The 18,238-nt window shown below is 39.7% G+C and overlaps 1 protein-coding gene across 1 annotated transcript; it reads left to right on the top strand.

The window, feature by feature from the left end:
• Positions 1 to 5,697: 5,697 nt before the first annotated feature.
• mn1b (meningioma 1b) lies at positions 5,698 to 16,136 on the top strand. Its single transcript, XM_016254418.1, has 3 exons — positions 5,698 to 6,341; positions 6,454 to 9,416; positions 15,268 to 16,136. Exons 1-3 carry the CDS (start codon positions 5,800 to 5,802, stop codon positions 15,465 to 15,467), a joined length of 3,705 nt encoding a protein of 1,234 aa, XP_016109904.1. The 5' UTR covers positions 5,698 to 5,799; the 3' UTR covers positions 15,468 to 16,136.
• Positions 16,137 to 18,238: the final 2,102 nt, after the last annotated feature.

The following is an 18,238-nucleotide window of genomic DNA, read 5'->3' as shown; positions in this document are numbered from 1 at the left end:
ACACCCCCCCCCCCCCCCCCACACACACACACACTCTCACACACACACACACACTTGATGTATGCCCATTTCTCTCTCTCTCTCTCTCTCTCTCTCTCTCTTTGAACAACTGCTTTCCTTCGGCTGACAGATGATACTTAAACCCTTGACCTACAGCGCTAGACTGACCACTGCTGACTGACAGGACTGGATATGCTTCAGAGAAAGGGTTGCATTCTTCTGCTTCCCATCCACAAAGGAAGGACAACTGTAAGCAAAATAATATATATATATATATAAAAAATAATAAAAAAAACCCCCGAAAGGATCTTTAGATGTCATCAGTTTTAAAAACAGGCAGTTTCAAAACAATGTCTGGAGCGTTGCCTCAGTGCAGACCTGCTCATAAACTGCTGGGGAGATGAATGCTTTCATCAGCGGATATCTGCTTCCTGCTGTTTTAACAAAGTAACTTTAGGAAGAAATTATTTCAGGAAGTGACTGAGTGACTAGTCTATATGAAATAAACTAACGACCTGCTTATTGTGAAGTGTTGAGTGTGTTACCTGATAGTGACTCGTGACTGTTAAACTGCCGTGTTGTGGGCCTCATATTTCTCATCAGTCTTATTATCTGTTAAACTAAGTCTGGTATGTTCCATTATACTTTGTATCATTTATGTTTTATACAATTTTATTGCTATGCATGTTTGATCTTTAGATGTCATCAGTTTTAAAAACAGGCAGTTTCAAAACAATGTCTGGAGCGTTGCCTCAGTGCAGACCTGCTCATAAACTGCTGGGGAGATGAATGCTTTCATCAGCGGATATCTGCTTCCTGCTGTTTTAACAAAGTAACTTTAGGAAGAAATTATTTCAGGAAGTGACTGAGTGACTAGTCTATATGAAATAAACTAACGACCTGCTTATTGTGAAGTGTTGAGTGTGTTACCTGATAGTGACTCGTGACTGTTAAACTGCCGTGTTGTGGGCCTCATATTTCTCATCAGTCTTATTATCTGTTAAACTAAGTCTGGTATGTTCCATTATACTTTGTATCATTTATGTTTTATACAATTTTATTGCTATGCATGTTTGCTACCCCCCCACCCCATCAAAATAATGACACAGAATTTATATTGAGTGCTGCATTAATTCAAAATGATTAGATCGAAATAAAAAAGCAATCAGCACACCGAATTAAAATGTTTAATTGATAATCCAAAATAACACAGAGGCTTTCAACTGAAGATCCATAATCAAGCTAATTTCACTGAGGAGTTCTGAAAGAAATATTTGATAAACTGTTAAAAGGTTTCCGTCCATATCTAATAGACTCGAATGATTTCCTTCACTGTTATTGTTCATCTAAAATCTTCATACATTCTGGATAATGGATCTCAGACAGCACCTACTGCTTCTCATCCTTTTACATTTATTATACAATTATTTTGTAACAGTTTTTCACCTTTTATTATACTTTAAAAATTATTTGACATGAAATTGTTAGGGGATGTCTTCTATTCTATTCTATTTGGTTCTATTCTGTTCTGTTATATTATATTCTATTCTGTTATATTCTGTTCTATTCTATTCTGTTGTGTTCTATTCTGTTCTGTTGTGTTCTATTCTGTTCTGTTCTATTCTGTTCTGTTCTGTTATATTCTGTTCTGTTCTATTCTATTCTGTTCTCTTCTATTATATTCTGTTCTATTCTATTCTATTCTGTTCTGTTATATTCTATTCTGTTCTATTCTATTCTATTCTGTTCTGTTATATTCGGTTCTATTCTATTCTGTTGTGTTCTATTCTGTTCTGTTGTGTTCTGTTCTGTTCTATTCTGTTCTGTTCTGTTATATTCTGTTCTGTTCTATTCTATTCTGTTCTCTTCTATTATATTCTATTGTGTTCTGTTCTGTTATATTCTGTTCTATTCTATTATATTCTGTTCTATTCTATTCTGTTCTGTTCTGTTATATTCTGTTCTGTTCTGTTCTATTCTATTCTGTTCTATTCTATTCTGTTCTGTTGTGTTCTATTCTGTTCTGTTCTATTCTATTCTGTTGTGTTCTATTCTATTCTGTTCTATTCTATTCTGTTATATTCTGTTCTGTTCTATTCTATTCTGTTCTCTTCTATTATATTCTATTGTGTTCTGTTCTGTTATATTCTGTTCTATTCTATTCTGTTCTGTTCTATTCTAGTTCTATTTTCCTCCGTCATTTTATTGCATTTAGTTGTTCATATTTAATTCTCATTTTTGTACACTCTTTTTTTCTCATTCTATTGCAATACCATTCAGTGCTTCCCATGTTTCTCACATTCATTTGCCGCTGATTAAATTTAGGGACTAAACAATAATCTCAATTCCAGTGATCCCTCCAGACACTGAGTGCAGACCTGTGCTGATGATTTCTTATTTCTTATCTCTCTGTGCTGTTACATGACCTGCTCCGTGCTTCTGATTACCCAGATATCAATGCACTGTTATGATTCAGTCACTGACAGTATTCTCGCTGCACTGACCAACATTAAATATAACACACACACACAATCAGTCCAACAGTATTTGTTTTGTGTTGCACACGTGCAGGTTGTTTATTAGTCGCTAGATGGCACTGTGTCTTCTTCACCGAATGCCCACAGCCAAAGCCCTTTACATAAAATATGGCTTTCACCCTAGAAGATTTTTATTTATTTATTTTTGTTAACTTAAAGAAAAAAAAATCAATCTGTTCAAGCCAAGTCTCCAAGCATTTGTTGTACAGTAGCTTGTGCTTGAATGGCATGATACCGCTATTTCATATTTCTGTTATGTTAGAAGGGAAATAAGATGCTTTAAATTGTAATTTGACCATCGTTTATTTACGTGTGTGTATTTCTCATGCAAGATTAATTTGGGTAGAATAACAAAGAGTTGTAGTGAATGTGCATGGTTACTCATCTCGGCAAAATTATTAATATTATTATTGTTGTTATAGAAGGTACAGAATATGTTTTCAGTTGTCGCTCATTTATTTACATTGTGTTTGTATTTCTCTTGCAAGATGAATTTAGAGCGAGTTAAACGTACAGGTCTGAGTAGATAACACATGCTTGTGGTGTATGGGTATGATTACTCAGCTCGGTAAATAGTCAATTAACTGCTATTATCATCATTATTATTATAAAGCAGCTGTGCGTTAATTAACCTCCAGGGACATGAAAAAGGGCCATATACTGCTGCTGCTTACATGTTCATTCCGTCAGGTACAGTTAGGTTAAACCCTCTGTTGATCTCGAGCTCTGATTGAGCTATTGATGTGCATCCCGGGCATCATGAACAGACAGGCTGATTAATCTGCGATTAAAATAGTTTGTTTTAATGGTGATCCACGGACGGGTTTCTCTCCTGTTCCTCTCCTCTTCCTTAATTACATTACTGGGGTAACTGAAACATTGCATGCAATTCCTAAATACTCGTGGATAACAAAAGCAGTTTTACGCACAAGCGTGACAGCAGCTAGAACATTTAAAGAAGAAATAATCCGTGTCCACAGTCCATTATTCCATCATTAGATATGGCTTCAACTCTGCTGATATAGCCTGTGCGTGTTGGATAGATGGATAGATGATAGATGGATGGATAGATAGATGGATAGATGATAGATAGATAGAATCAGCTGCTGCCACGAACTAAATCGGATTAATTTAGAATGCAAACAGAATTATGGTAATTGCTCCATTAATCTGAATGGAAATGTTAATTCGCTGTTTAAAGTGCGCTAACAATGCAAACTCCGGGCGGTCATTACGCTGCGCTTTTGCGCTTTTGTTAAACATCTTCACGAGGATGGACTTTTTCTTCATGCAGGACAACCTTCTGTTTTCACCTGGATATTATCGAAAAGTCTACAATAAGTGTCAAAGCATCACAAAACACTAACAGAGCTGGTCATTTGGTAGATCAGGATACTAAACGCGCTGAAGAATCACAGCAGCTTGTGGTTGATGATGTTTTGATAATTGATATTTCGGCGACTGTAGGATTTATAGTTCCTAACTCTATCATGCGTGATTGAATCATGCTGTTAGACAGTGCCAACCTATAAGAGCTTAACATCTGTAACTGTAACATGTGCTGAAAGACCAAACTAAACAAGACAATACAATAATGATAATGTTGTGCTATAATACATAAACAACATAAAATCCGATATGAAACACTCCAATGTACTGAAATAATAATAATAATTTTGTTTAAAAACAGTCCAAACAAACTGTTCTCAGGAGATATTCTGGAATGCTATACTTTCTTCATTAAAATCAACCGAGGCGAGTCTTTTTACTCATAAACATTATTTCAACAGTTTTACCGTAAACATGAATATGCTAGGTATTGCCTTGTTAAATATGAGCCTACAGTTTCTCCATACATTCTAATCATATCCTACACATATTATTAATCATACTTAGTTTAATCATATTTATAGTGGCCATACGCCTTCGTATATACACACACACACACACACACACACACACACACTCACACATATATATATGTATATATATATATTTTTTTTTTTTTAAGCATAATCATACTTTTGTAAATGCATACAATATTTACTTCTAAATACTTACAATCAAACGCATTGTAGTACTTTTACAGTGCTTCAGTGAGTTTTTACAGTGACTGGATTTCTCTCTCTCTCTCTCTCTCTTAAGCGCGTGAGAATCCTTTCTCTGAACGCACACAGACAAATCCTGGCCCACCTTAAGAGATCGTCCGTCCCTCGGCTCGTATGCCATTGGCTGGTGTCTGCAGTGGAGGAGCTTGCTGAAATGCAAAACTTGTTGCTGGTCCTTGCGGTCGATGCGCGCGCTGCTGAGCTCCTCGGACATCAGTATGTGATCCATCGCTGACTCGTTTCCAGCTGGAGTAAATCTCAAAGCTGCTGCTATTAGAAGAGGGCTGCATGAATGTGTAAGTGTTGCCTGTGATTGAAATTGCAGTCAAACTGATCGATTGCGCGGACGATGAGCAGGACCGATGGCACCGTGTTACCCAGCAGCGCAGTGCTGGCGGGCTTTGGATAGCGCGTGTGCTCTGGACTCATACACACTTTCTTCTGCTCTGCGTGATCGCTTGTTAAGCTCAGCCCAAGGGAACTAGTTCTTTTCAACGTATGCGATTCGAAAACTCTTACTCATTTCTAAAGGAAAGTAGATACCAAACAAGACGCTGTTCTGGATTCATATGGACCTGGATGTTATTTTGTGGTACTCTGGATGGTGTAATGATGTGCACTCAAAAGGGATTTTTAAACAGAAACGAATGTTTACCTCACTCTGGGCATTTGACAGCACATTGGAATTACAGTCTGTGGAGAATGATGTGAGGGAACATGTTTCATATTTATATATTTTTTCTTTGTAGCTGTTGTCTGATCACAAGGTGAGGGTAGTTTAGTGGTAAGGGAATTGTTTTATTGCTGTGCTGTACAGCAAATTTACCACAAAAAAACAACAACTTGTAAAAAAGAATTAATTCCAGATTAGAATCAGATTATGGACTAGACCGTGAACTTTATAGTTTTTATAGAGCGTTTTGTCTTACAATTCCACATTAATTTACAATATAATAGGCTTTCTCAGTAATTAATTATTGATTACTGTGGTTTTCAAGTACAATATTTTTTATTACATTTCTTATTCAAGTATTTCACATCTTATTGTTGATACCAATAGAGTTTGCTAAAGAAAATAAATAAATAAAGGAGACTGTAGACACTGCAGTGGAGCCAGGCGAGCTGGCTGTCATGCGGGATTGATTGTGGGAAGTATGTTTGGGCTGGAACAGTTTAGTCAACAAATTAATAACAGAAATTTTGGCCACACTGAGAAAAACTTTAACCAGCCAAAAGTGAGCATGAACTCCCATTACAAGAGCCCAGGTTTTCATGCTGGAGGCCAACAAGGGACAGTCGAGACTGGTATTGGCCCACTTAACGAGCTTCCTGTGATTGAGATGAACATTAACATGAACGGAGGGGAACAGTATGGTGGATTTCAGCAAGGAAATTCTGAATTGCATGCAGGGAATCTCCAACAACAACAACAACAACAACAACAACAGGCCTCAATGCATGGATTTTTTAACCCTCAACAACCTCACAATAATCCTCACTGCCCTCAGACACATTCACACCAACACCATCAACACTTTGGGGGAAACTTTGGACCTGAACCTGGGTCCTCCTGTTTGCACAGTGGAAGGATGATGGGTTATAACAGCAGTATGGGGCTCCAGCAAGGATTCACCGAGGGTTTTGACCCACTCTCTGAGGGGCAGTCAGCAGATGGCTTCTCTCAGCAGCAGCAGCAGCAGCAAAGGACAGGCTCCATGCCTGATTTTCAGCACCACGGACCCCCCAGTGGACGAGGGGCAGTCAGCAGATGGCTTCTCTCAGCAGCAGCAGCAGCAGCAGCAGCAAAGGACAGGCTCCATGCCTGATTTTCAGCACCACGGACCCCCCAGTGGAAATCACCCTGTCCCTGCCCCATGCCTCCCCTTGGACCAGTCACCTAATCGTGCTGCCTCATTCCATGGCCTGTCTTCTTCATCCTCTTCCTCAGAAAATCACAATCTGGAGTCCAGACGAATGCCCCCACCAGGCAGTGTTGAAGGACTGGACTACAACTATTCTAATGAGCCCTCATCTGGGCATTTTGAAGTGTCTGTGTACTCCCCCTCTGAGTCTGATTCTCAGCTTTCTCATTTCGGGCCTGGCCGTCAGGTGCCAGGGTCCAGTTTTCCTGGAAACCAAGGGTTGTCTCGAGCTTCTGGAATCCAGGGCATCTCTAAAGAACACCCCCATGCCCCACCTCAACAGCAGCAGCCCTCAGCCCAGCACAGTGTGTTCTTTGAACGTTTTGGGGGTGGACGCAAAATACCAGTGGGGATAGAGCCTGGTGCCAGGCATCCTCTCATGCAGCAGCAGCAGCCAGGCTTGATTGGCCGACAGAACACTTGCCCACCATCTCTCCCACAGCCCCCACAATCAGAGCCGGGTTCAGCTAATGCTGGTATGCAGGAGGGTGGCGTCATGATGCCTGGCCAGCATAATCAGTTTGAATACCCTATTCACAGACCAGAGAACAGACGGATGCATAGCTATGGTGACCCCATGTTCAACATGCAGCAGCAGCCACCCCCTCCTCAGCAGCCTTCCAATCAGAGACTGCAACACTTTGAGTCTCCTTATTTAAATATGGCTAAGAGGCCCAGGTTTGATTTTCCCAATACCACTCACGGCGGGGAGAGTTGCGGCAGTTGGAACAGTGGTATGCATAACCCGCCTGGTATGGAGAATCATCTCTCTCCCGCAGCCTATTCTGGCCTGCCTGGAGAGTTCACCCCCCCTGTGACGGATGGCTTTTCATCAGGCCCATCGCTGCAGCTTACAGGGCCTGAGCAGCAGTCAATGCAGCAGCAACAAAATGCAGCAATGATGATCAAGCAAATGGCTTCTCGAAGTCAGCAGCAGAGGATGAGACAACCCAATCTGCAGCAGCTGGGTCATCACGTTGATGTTCCTCAAGGGCCCCTGGGGCATGGGGGCCCAGTGGGAGGCATGCCTCAGTCGAATTTCGAGAGAGAAAATGGTGGGAGGATGGTGAACTTTGATGGACGGAATGCACACATGACTCTGGAGAGTGGGTGGTTTTCTGGGACACATCCACCTGGCGAAGTGCTGGGCCATCGCATGGGTACAGGTGGAGAGCTGGGAGCTCATGAAATGCAGCAAAATGGCCCTGGCGTGATGTTCAGGGCTGGTGTGAATGCAATGGGTGTGCAGGAGCCAATGAGAATACCAGGGGAGGGCCACGTGCAGCCCTTACTTTCACCTAACATCCACTCACAGTTCAGCAGTGGCATGGGGAACCTTTCACAGATGCAGTCTCCCAGTACAGGTGTTGGATTGCCCAACACACCATTAGAAAGGTGCCCCAATGACTTTTCCGGACCACCCATGGGTGGTCCGTCCTCTTTTCCCTATGGAAGCTCTAATCGACAGGGAGCATCTCTTAGTAACTCTCAAGGGGTGAGCACCTCACCAGGGAGTTTTACATCCCAATCAGACTTTCCCACTAGCCAGCGTTCCTCTGTCAGCAAACTTGGGGGACTCTCCTTAGGGAATTTTAGCAAAATGAGCGGCAAGGACAATGCTTTTGGACAGAGCTGCCTGGCAGCCCTCTCTACTGCCTGTCAGAACATGATTGCCAGCCTGGCGGCCCCTAACCTCAATGTGACATTCAACAAGAAGACTCAGGGAGAGGGGAAACGAAAGCTGAGTCAGACAGAACAGGACCTGAATAACAGTGTGGTTAATGGCACTGGGAATGCTGGGACTGAATATTTCTCAAACATTACTGCCCCCCAAAGTGGGCAAATGCCTCCTGCTGGAAATAGCAACACTAAGCCCCCAGGTCAAAATCAGATGGTGCAGGGGGAAGCCAGCACCCTCTCCCCAAATTACAATATGGACACTACCCCTTGCAATGAGGGGAAGGCAGCAACAGGGAGTGGGAGAGGGAGAGGGAGGAGAAAAAGAGACAGTGGCCATGTGAGCCCTGGGATATTTTTCCCCTCCGACAACAATAACCCTGTTGTAAGTCCTGGCCAGCAGGTGACCTCAGCAGCTAGTGTGGGGGAGAGAAGTACTGGCACACCTCAAGAGAAGCCCCACACCTCTCCCTCATGGGGGAAAGGGGGTGACCTGCTGCTGGGAGATCAGGCTGACCTTATCTCATCTCTTGACAGCGGCATCCAGAGCGTATCAAAATCTGAAGTCTGTTCACCTCGCATGGAATTTACAGATGACGTGAGCGCACATTATAGCAATGAGGATGAGGTTTCATCGAGCTCGGATGCTCCAACCTCTGTGAAGGCTGGCCGCAGCCCTTTGTTAGGCTCGCCCAAGTTGCAGAGAGACAATGGACTAATAGGAGTGCAGAAAGGGCAAGGCATGGTCCTCTCCAAGCACACTACCTCAACATCGGATGGCTTTGGAGGAGTGGGCCATCCGGGAACGCCGGGCATGGAGCAAGTCCGAACACCCTCTAGCGCCTCTGGCCCTGATGAAATTCACCCGCTAGAAATATTGCAGGCTCAGATTCAGCTTCAACGGCAGCAGTTCAGCATTTCAGAGGAACAGCCTTTAGGTGTAAAAAATAACAAGACAAGTAGTGACTGCAGTGGTCAAAATGGAGATGGAGAGCTTGCTAGCTGTAGCCCGGATGCCGGGAAGGGCTCTGTGGGCACTATTGATCTGGACACTCTCATGGCTGAGCAGCATGCCACCTGGTATGTGCCCAGTGATAAGTCTCTGCTTGAGGATTCAGAGGAGGAGAAGTCTGTGTGGGAAAAAAATAAATTCCAGGGAGCCGTCAAAGAAGGTAAATATTTATAATTTTACTATTGCACAAATTTTTTATTTCTGCACGTAAAAGCACTGCATAAATTGTGTGAGGTGGCATTAGTTATATATTTTTTTTCATTTTTGAATTTATAGCCTCTTAAAAATGTCTTTTCACTTTCTCAATCTCTGTCTTGTGCGCGCCCACACACACACACACACACACACACACACACACACACACACACACACACACACACACACACACACTCATGTACGCATACATGCCAAGAATGCATTCTTTTATTTGATAGCATTTTCAAGCAAAAACAATGATCTCACTCTTGCTTGAGGTTTTGTCCATTATACATTGTTATAAAGGGGGAAATTACATGCAGGTCTTTGCAATGCATTTATTTATTTATTTTTTAATTGTTTGAATATGATTTAAGGTCTAAGTTATGATAGTGAGGGTTTTCAAAAATGAAAAAAAATTTGCAAATTTTACTAAATTATAAAAATAATTGTTTAATAATTTATGAATAATAATAATAATGAAAAGAAGACAAACAATGTTATTTATTAAATGCATTTAGAGTACCTGTAGTTTTTTTTTTTAGAAGACGTCATAAAAAAAATGGACAAGTGGCTTTCTAAGCATTTGTACATTTATTTAGGGATTTTGTCAGTTGTATTTGCATACATTAAATAACAGAGTCAGGCAAAAAAATATATATTTTCTGTGAATCTTTTTCACATCAATACTCTCCTACTCATCTTAGCCACATTGTTATTATTAATAGTAATAGTTGTGGGAGTAGTAGTAATATTACTACTTCTATTGCTATAAAAAAAAATCCCATTGATATTACACAACGTTTAATGTATATTTTTGTGTACAAGTTCATTGTGTGTGAAACCTAAAGACTTGAGCAATCGATGTTGACTGTAACTGCAACTATTGATTTAATTAGCCCTAGAATGCCTAAGTTTCTTAAAAGATCTGTTATGCCACATTTTTATTAGATTAGATACTTTATTGATCCTTTACAGGAAATAAAATTTTCACGGCAGCTTCAATGCACAACACCACAAAGTCATTTTCAACTCTACTGATCCACAATATAAAAATTTGAAAGAAATTATACATAGCAACTGACAAAACAATAAAATACAAAAAATAATATAAGTGCACAAATAGACTGTACTAGGACTTATTATTACTTAGAGTACTTATTAATAATAATATCGTAATAATTTACACGAAGCAGCATAATTATTTAAACCATATATTTGATGTGTGTGTCCTTCTCTTGGCTCTTGTCCTTTAGTTTAATCAGTATATGAAATGGTAATTGTCTTTACTGAAAAGGCAGCGGGACGGACACGCATAAATTTGTGACGAGATGCAAAACATGAATAATTTTAATTGTTTTTTTGTTTCTTTCATTTCATTCCTAACACCCCAAAACAAAGCTGTGATTCACATTTGGTGTAAAATGGAGAAACAGCTCAGGGCAACCCATGCTCTCATTCTGTCACGAGCTTGCTTCTTATTGACTTCCTTCACAACGTATTTAATCAGTGGTTGCAGATAGGACATGTATTTACTTAATGTATGATACTTAATCAGTGGTTGCAGATAGGACATGTATTTGCACTAATATTACAAAGATATGAAATTATTAACAATGCAATATTAATATTAAACCTAAGTGGAATTTTAAAGCTGAAGTTTGACATGTTTTGTAATTTTCTATGTGACCAATACACCAAGCGGTTGTTTAATAGCTTTATAGTCTCCACGCCTTCCATTTAACCGTCAGATGACTCATTGTCTCTGTGTATTAAGAAAGGAAAGGAGAGCGGAAGAAGAACCTTTAAGGTTTTGTAAAATCCTTTTGGATGCCAAGTAATAGCACGGCATTTTTTAAAAAGAAAATGTAGCCAGAGTTTCTCTCTCAGTAAAAGTAGCCAAGGATATTTGAGGATGTATTTGACGGCTGCAGTCTCTGATGTGCTCATGCATATCTACAGAAGAGCGCATACTGACTAAACACATGACTACACATGTGCATAGACTTTACAAGTGCATGCTATAGATTCATATGCTTCATTCTGGATTTTTTCTTCTTATTCTTTTTCTTCTTTTTTTTAAACTGTGTTCTCCAAATACTTGTGCTGGTACTGTAATGATAGCAGGCAGCTAGGGGGAGTTATGGCATTTTGGGATGCAGGTTGTTGTCTGGCAGTCATAATTAATTTTGGAGAAACATAACATGACTTTAGAGCTGCTAACTTTCAGGAGAGAGAAAAAAAAGAGATGAAAAAAAGGAAATGGTCTTCAGATAGTTCATATTTGAATTTAAACTAATGTTTATTCAGAATGCATAGGCTAATTGTAAAATTGCAATGCTTAATTATGCTTATAGATTTTCAAAGTATGTTGATAATTGTTGTGCTGTTAAAGGAAAGGAAAATGAATCAAATAGAAGCTGGACTTGCTGAAGATTTATGTCTTGCAGCAGTAAATCACTTGGCTTATTGCTGATATGTGTATTAGTTCTCGAGGAGAGAGAGAGAGAGAGAGAGAGAGAGAAAGATGATATGTTTATTATTATGCAAGGAGAGAGAGAGAGAGAGAGAGAGAGAGAGAGAGAGAGAGAGAGAGCAGAGGAAGACAAGAGACTGTGCCTGTCTGAACACAAACCTCCCACCAGACTCCTGCAGAAGGGAATTTAAGCTTTCAAACCTGCAAATAATCTTTTGCAAATTCTCTTGTGGATGGCAATTAAAGAGCCAGCTAGGAGATCAACATAGCATCTCTTCTCTGGAATCTCATAGTCCTTGGATCGGTGCGTTAAACTGTTAAAAGAAGCTCTGTTTGCTGATCAGAAATGAATGTGGGGGGATTTCGAAGAGGATACTCGCATTCTGGAGGAATTCTGAACAAAAAAGAAGTCGAAACATTTAGATGCACATACAATTTGTGTGTTGACTGTTCTTTATCTGATGTTAAGATAAAAAAATTGTTCCTGTTCAGTCTGTTAATAAATATCATATTCTTGATATTAAGCTGTTTCCACGAGTCCTTAAAATCGACTCTTCCTCATCCCAGTACGATGATGCGGCCGCTCGGACGCAGCAATATTCAAATCAATTCCGGTGGCCTGGCAACTTCTCCCGGTGCTCTCAATCCGGCCCTTTGCTCGTAGTATTTCGACTTTATTCTCGAAGTATTTCGACTTTATTCTCGAAACATTTCAACTTTATTCTCGAAACATTTCGACTATCTTGTAACCTTAGATTTTTTTTCTTTTTTATCGTGGCACTAAAACGCCGTCGTATTACTTGCCATGTCTTTATAATTAAAATTAGAATTTGTGAAATTTACTAGCAGTTTGAGAAAATTGTTTCAAAGTAAATCCTACACCATTTTTTTTTCAGTGTAGTGACATAAGACAGATAAGACCAATAATTAAATATAAAAATAACAAAGAAAGAAGACCAATCACAATTTAGTATGCAATACAATGTTAATTTATTTTTACATTTATTTATTTTAGGGATCCAGGTTTAGATGCTTAGTGTTAAGGGTTTCGGGGGAAAAAAGTACATTTCTACAAGTAAATTTCTGAATAATATCAATACAAGACTATGATAATATTCATGTTTGACAAGTTTTTCTTTTTTTAAAAGGGATATGTTGTGTGTGTATTTAACATAGAAAGTGCTGTGTTTGTTATGTGTGCACACAAGGTGTCTGTGTTGAGCGACTGGGCCTCTTAAATGCATACATTTGTGTCTGCGTGTGCGTGTGTGTGTGTGTTGAGGTTGCACAGTTATCGCTTGCTCTATGTGTGTGTGTGTGTGTGTGTGTGCTCACGGTGGGGGTAGCAGCAGGCAGCTTGATGGCTGCTGAGCAGTTTGTGTGTGTGTGTGTGTGTGTGTGTGTGTGTCTGGAATGCTTGGTTGCTTTCGGCCGTAGTGCAGCATGCTGTGCCCAGCTACCACAGACTATTGGCAGACTCTGCAGGACGTAAGAGAAGAGAAAAGGACTGTGTGCGTGCATAAGTATGTGTGTGTGTTATTGCCTTAGGCGTGTGAAGATGGGGAGGGGGCTCTGTGTATATATGAACTTCTAGCTATATTTCTTAGCATATAATCGTTTAAGACACCGTATGCAGAAATTATGTTTTTTGTGTGTCATTATTTAGCACTTCCCAAGTAAAACGATACTTGGATATGCAGTCTCACATTTTTATTTTCTATTTCCCGCTCGTGTCTTTCCCTCCTCTCTGGATTCCTTTTCCCTTTATTTTTGTTCCTCTATCCTCAGGGTTTGGGGGATGGTGTTGGGTTATTGACCTTTTCCTACACCTTACCATTTTTTTCTGCAGTACTGGTCCAGACAGGCTCGAGGGCGAGACCAGGCGTCTGTGTGTGTGTGAGTGTGTGTGTGTGTGTGTGTGTGTGTGTGTGAGTGAGTGAGTGAGTGAGTGTGAGTGTGTGTGTGTGTGCCCCACAAGGATAGCAAACCAGACAAGTGTGTGTGTTTCTGTGTGTGTGTGTGTGTGTGTGTGTGTGTGAGAGTTTGTGTGTATGTGTGTGTGTGTGTGTGTGTTAGTGTTAGCATGTGTGTGTGTGTGTGTGTGTGTGTGTGTGTGTGAGTGAGTGAGTGAGTGAGTGAGAGTGTGTGTGTGTGTGTGTGTGTGTGAAGGTGTTTTTCCTTAGGGAGAGGGGGGATGATTGTAACACGTTTTGGTTTTTGCATTTATTGAGAAAATGTTTAGCCCAAAGATATGAAATTTTACCTCCAATGTCTTTGACTTATTTAGCATGATTAAATTTATGACAAAAATGGTTTAGATACCACTGAACATTTCAAACACTTATTCTGTAGTGAAAAATAAGTCTGTGATCATTTTTACATTAAATGAAATAGAGCTATATTGTGTGTAAAATTATTGTTTGATTGTTGTAAATAAAATGACAAGCCTAAAAACAAAACTTTTTAAAGATGTTTTTGCTTATTTTTGTATATCAGTTTTACATACGTCTGAACTAAGATGTGAATTGGGTACCAAACTGTGACTGTAGTGTTTGAAACTGCCAGTTTTCTCGATTTCTCTGTCTGTCAATCACTCCTTCTCTCGTATTGACATTTCAAACAAAACCCCTCATAATCCTGGCTATGGATTTTGTTTTGTGCAGCAAATAAGCTGAGTGCAGGGGCTGGTGTGTGGCTGAATGCTTTGGTAGGGTCATTATGCAGGTAATTGAGGTCAAACAGGGTCAAAGGTCAGTTTTCCCAGAGCATTGTTACTCCTTGACTGAAAGGTCTCTCTGGTCTTGCGTGGTTGAACGGGGTGAATAAGTCCTAAAGCCAATGCTACTGCAATTTGGCGTGATGGACATTCTGTGTGTGTGTGTGTGTGAGCGTGTGAGTTTGTGTGTGTGTGTTTTTGTGTGTGTGTGTGTGTGTGTGTCTATGTGTGAATGTGTGTGTTTGTGTGTGTGTGTGTACACAACCTTCCTAAAAAGTACAATAAAGTACATAAATTATATTTCTTATACGTTGACAAGTGCTGATTTTGAAATCAACACACTACTAAATAATCTTCAAAATCTGGGACAACAATCAGCCAGTATTGGTCAACTGGCCAATGTGAATGCTTGAACAATTTTTCATGGATCAGATGTGGTTAATCAACACGCAAGAACAATTTTACATTTTGTGGTGGCCAAAAATCAAAACAAAAACTTGATTAATTAGTCCATCACAACAGCAGACATTTTTAAAGCGCTGTATGATCTCGTCAGTATATAAACTGCAATGAAAAGTGCAATGGTTAATCCACCTACTGAATTCTTCCCTCCTTTTATTCCAGAAGCAGATGTCTCTCAAAGTAAGACCACAGCAGGATCAGGTTCCTCGGGGACCACTGGAGGCATGGGTTCTCATCTCCAGTGCCTGTCAGTCCACTGCACTGATGAACTTGAGGAGTCTAAGGGATCTGTTCCTTCCTGGCGTTCCCTTCACTCGGACATCTCAAACCGTTTCGGAACCTTCGTAGCTGCGTTGACTTGAAGAAAGCAGAGGGAAAAATACCTCTCAACTACTGGGATGAGAAAAAGGAAACAAGACTTCCTGTTTTAGCCGAATAAATCAGTGTGTCTTTGTCAGGAAAATGTGTGCCCTTTTTTTTTTGTAGAAAACACTAAAAACACGAGGATCGTCACGCTGGACTTACTGTAGGATGGTGTATAAAGGGTGTACCAGTACTGATGCTGTTTTTAAATCCACCCCTCAATATTCCTTTGTATGTCTATGCATTCTGATGGCTATTCTTTTTATCCAGTTTTGTGTATTCAATGCTTCTCATACCTTCTTCTTTGCCCTCTCCGGGGGTCTCGTTTTTTTTCCATCTTTGAAATAATGATTGCTTCTTCTTATTAAATGCCCCTTATTCTGTTTAAACACCCAGGATGCTTCAACACTGGTATGCCACACAGTTAAGATGAAACCATTTGATGTTAAGTGGATATAACAAATAGAAACCAGAATATTGGTATTGCACATGTACTTTTTTAAGCAATCTTATACTCTTTAGAAAAATGCTTCAGTCGACCTTGAATACCTGAGAGAGGTTAGATGGAAGGTCTTGATGGCAATGTGAAGATTTACAGAGGTCCTTGTTTCTTTTCATTTTTTAAAGTAACATGTAAAGTGCAGTTGTCTGTTTTCCTGCATATTGTATATATATGTATATGTTTTATTGAGTAAAATAACAATAAATATGGTGTTAATGGTGACAGCTTCTGTCTTTTTTGTATGTTTGTTAAACTGCTTTTGCTGTGAGTATCAAGTAACAGGTATAGTTATATAAAATATTTTTACACATCAGATATTAATAGTATTTAAGTGTCAATGACTAGTTCTCAAAAGAAGAGCTTGCGGAATCTTAGCAAGGGATGACCAACATTGTAAATATGTTTTTATCCCTTGTCCCAAAAACCAGAGATATTTTAATGAACTTTTCATAATAACATTCATTAATAATATTAACAAACATCATTCAATTAAATAATGATTAACTATCATTTTTTAATGTGATTCCAATAGCTATGAATGTCATGAAACTTTATATATACTCATATCAGTAAATGATCTAATGATGCTTTAACTATATGTTTATTATAAAGTGTTTCCCATATGTTTCGCTGTAAGCTGGTGTTATTTTTATCAGCAGACACATCTCCTATTAAGTCTAACTAAGTGTAAACCATTAACTTAAAAACCCCCATGGAGCTTTGCAGCAAAGCAAATACTGTAGAAAAAGCCAACTGGCCTCATGCTGTTTGAGCTGGATGCTTAATTCCTATAAATACACAGCATGTTTGTTCAGGGCAGATATGCATCTTTGGGAAAATACCACAATGTTGACCTAAGTTTGCTTCCTCCCCCCTCTATAACCGCCCTGCTTATGAACGCACCCCTCCATGCAGCATTCACAGAGACCCAGAGGTGAACGTCTCGGAGAGGAGAGAGAAAGAGAGAATGTGCGAGAGCGCCGCATTTGCGTCAATAACATAGGTGCTGAATTTGCTTTAGTCACGCTGCCTTTCACTTACAGGGCTGGTTTTACTGAACTTTACACTTAAAAAGGAAGGGCAGGAGAAAGAGAGAAAACCAAGAAGAGAAGTCAAGGGTAAAAAGGAGCCTTGATGGGACTCGTAGCTTTGTAAACAACAATGCCAGTGGCACTAATGATCTACAGCTGGTGTGCAAGTAAAGTGGAACATGTCCTGCCAGCAGCACAGTAGTCCTCCATTCGTTCTTTCCCAAAAGACAAACATCCACACATTCCTTCACATGCTCTTAGCTCTCACCTCTGCTCCAGAGCATTCTTTTACCCATTTTTTAAACGTGTGTCAAACACACTCCTAAAGCCTTTTCTCTTCACTGTGTTTCCACTCAAACCGTAGTTCTAATAAACTCTAAACATTTCAGTGTTCAAGATTGTGATTTAAGTGATAATCCTAAATTCTTAAAATGTTACAATGTGTCTGAGTGTGTGAGAATCAGAATCAGAATGAGCTTTATTCGCCAAGTGTGTGCAGACACAAGGAATTTGTGATTTTTAGGAGCTCTTGATACATAACACTGAGCCACAGAAAAAGGACTAAAAGTATGTAATAACATGACATTATTTGATTTTCAGCAGGTCATAGCTAGTTAGTAGTGGGGGTGAATTCATAGGAAGGCTTCTGTGTCTGAGTGTGTGTGTGTGTGTGTGTGTGTGTGTATACACAAACAAATTAATTCTAAAAGGAAATATATATGCATAAATGTATGAGTACACTGCCGAACGTTTCTGCTCTGTTTGGCCACTGCTCTGGCATTTCTTTCTCCATTTCTTTACCCAAACACCTAATCTGTGCATTAAATCAAATCCAGATCTACCTGTTGCAATCATATTGGAAAATAGATTAAAGGTTATTGAGTGCTGATAATGATCTACAGCTGGTGTGCAAGTAAAGTGGAACATGTCCTGCCAGCAGCACAGTAGTCCTCCATTCGTTCTTTCCCAAAAGACAAACATCCACACATTCCTTCACATGCTCTTAGCTCTCACCTCTGCTCCAGAGCATTCTTTTACCCATTTTTTAAACGTGTGTCAAATACACTCCTAAAGCCTTTTCTCTTCTCTGTGTTTCCACTCAAACCGTAGTTCTAATAAACTCTAAACATTTCAGTGTTCAAGATTGTGATTTAAGTGATAATCCTAAATTCTTAAAATGTTACAATGTGTCTGAGTGTGTGAGAATCAGAATCAGAATGAGCTTTATTCGCCAAGT

This window comes from Sinocyclocheilus grahami, unplaced genomic scaffold, assembly GCF_001515645.1.
Source record: "Sinocyclocheilus grahami isolate Dianchi unplaced genomic scaffold, SAMN03320097.WGS_v1.1 scaffold1245.1, whole genome shotgun sequence".
In the NCBI taxonomy this organism is placed as follows: Eukaryota; Metazoa; Chordata; class Actinopteri; order Cypriniformes; family Cyprinidae; genus Sinocyclocheilus; species Sinocyclocheilus grahami.
Note: the sequence above shows the minus strand (reverse complement) of the source record. Positions and strands in the feature narration are given on the sequence as shown.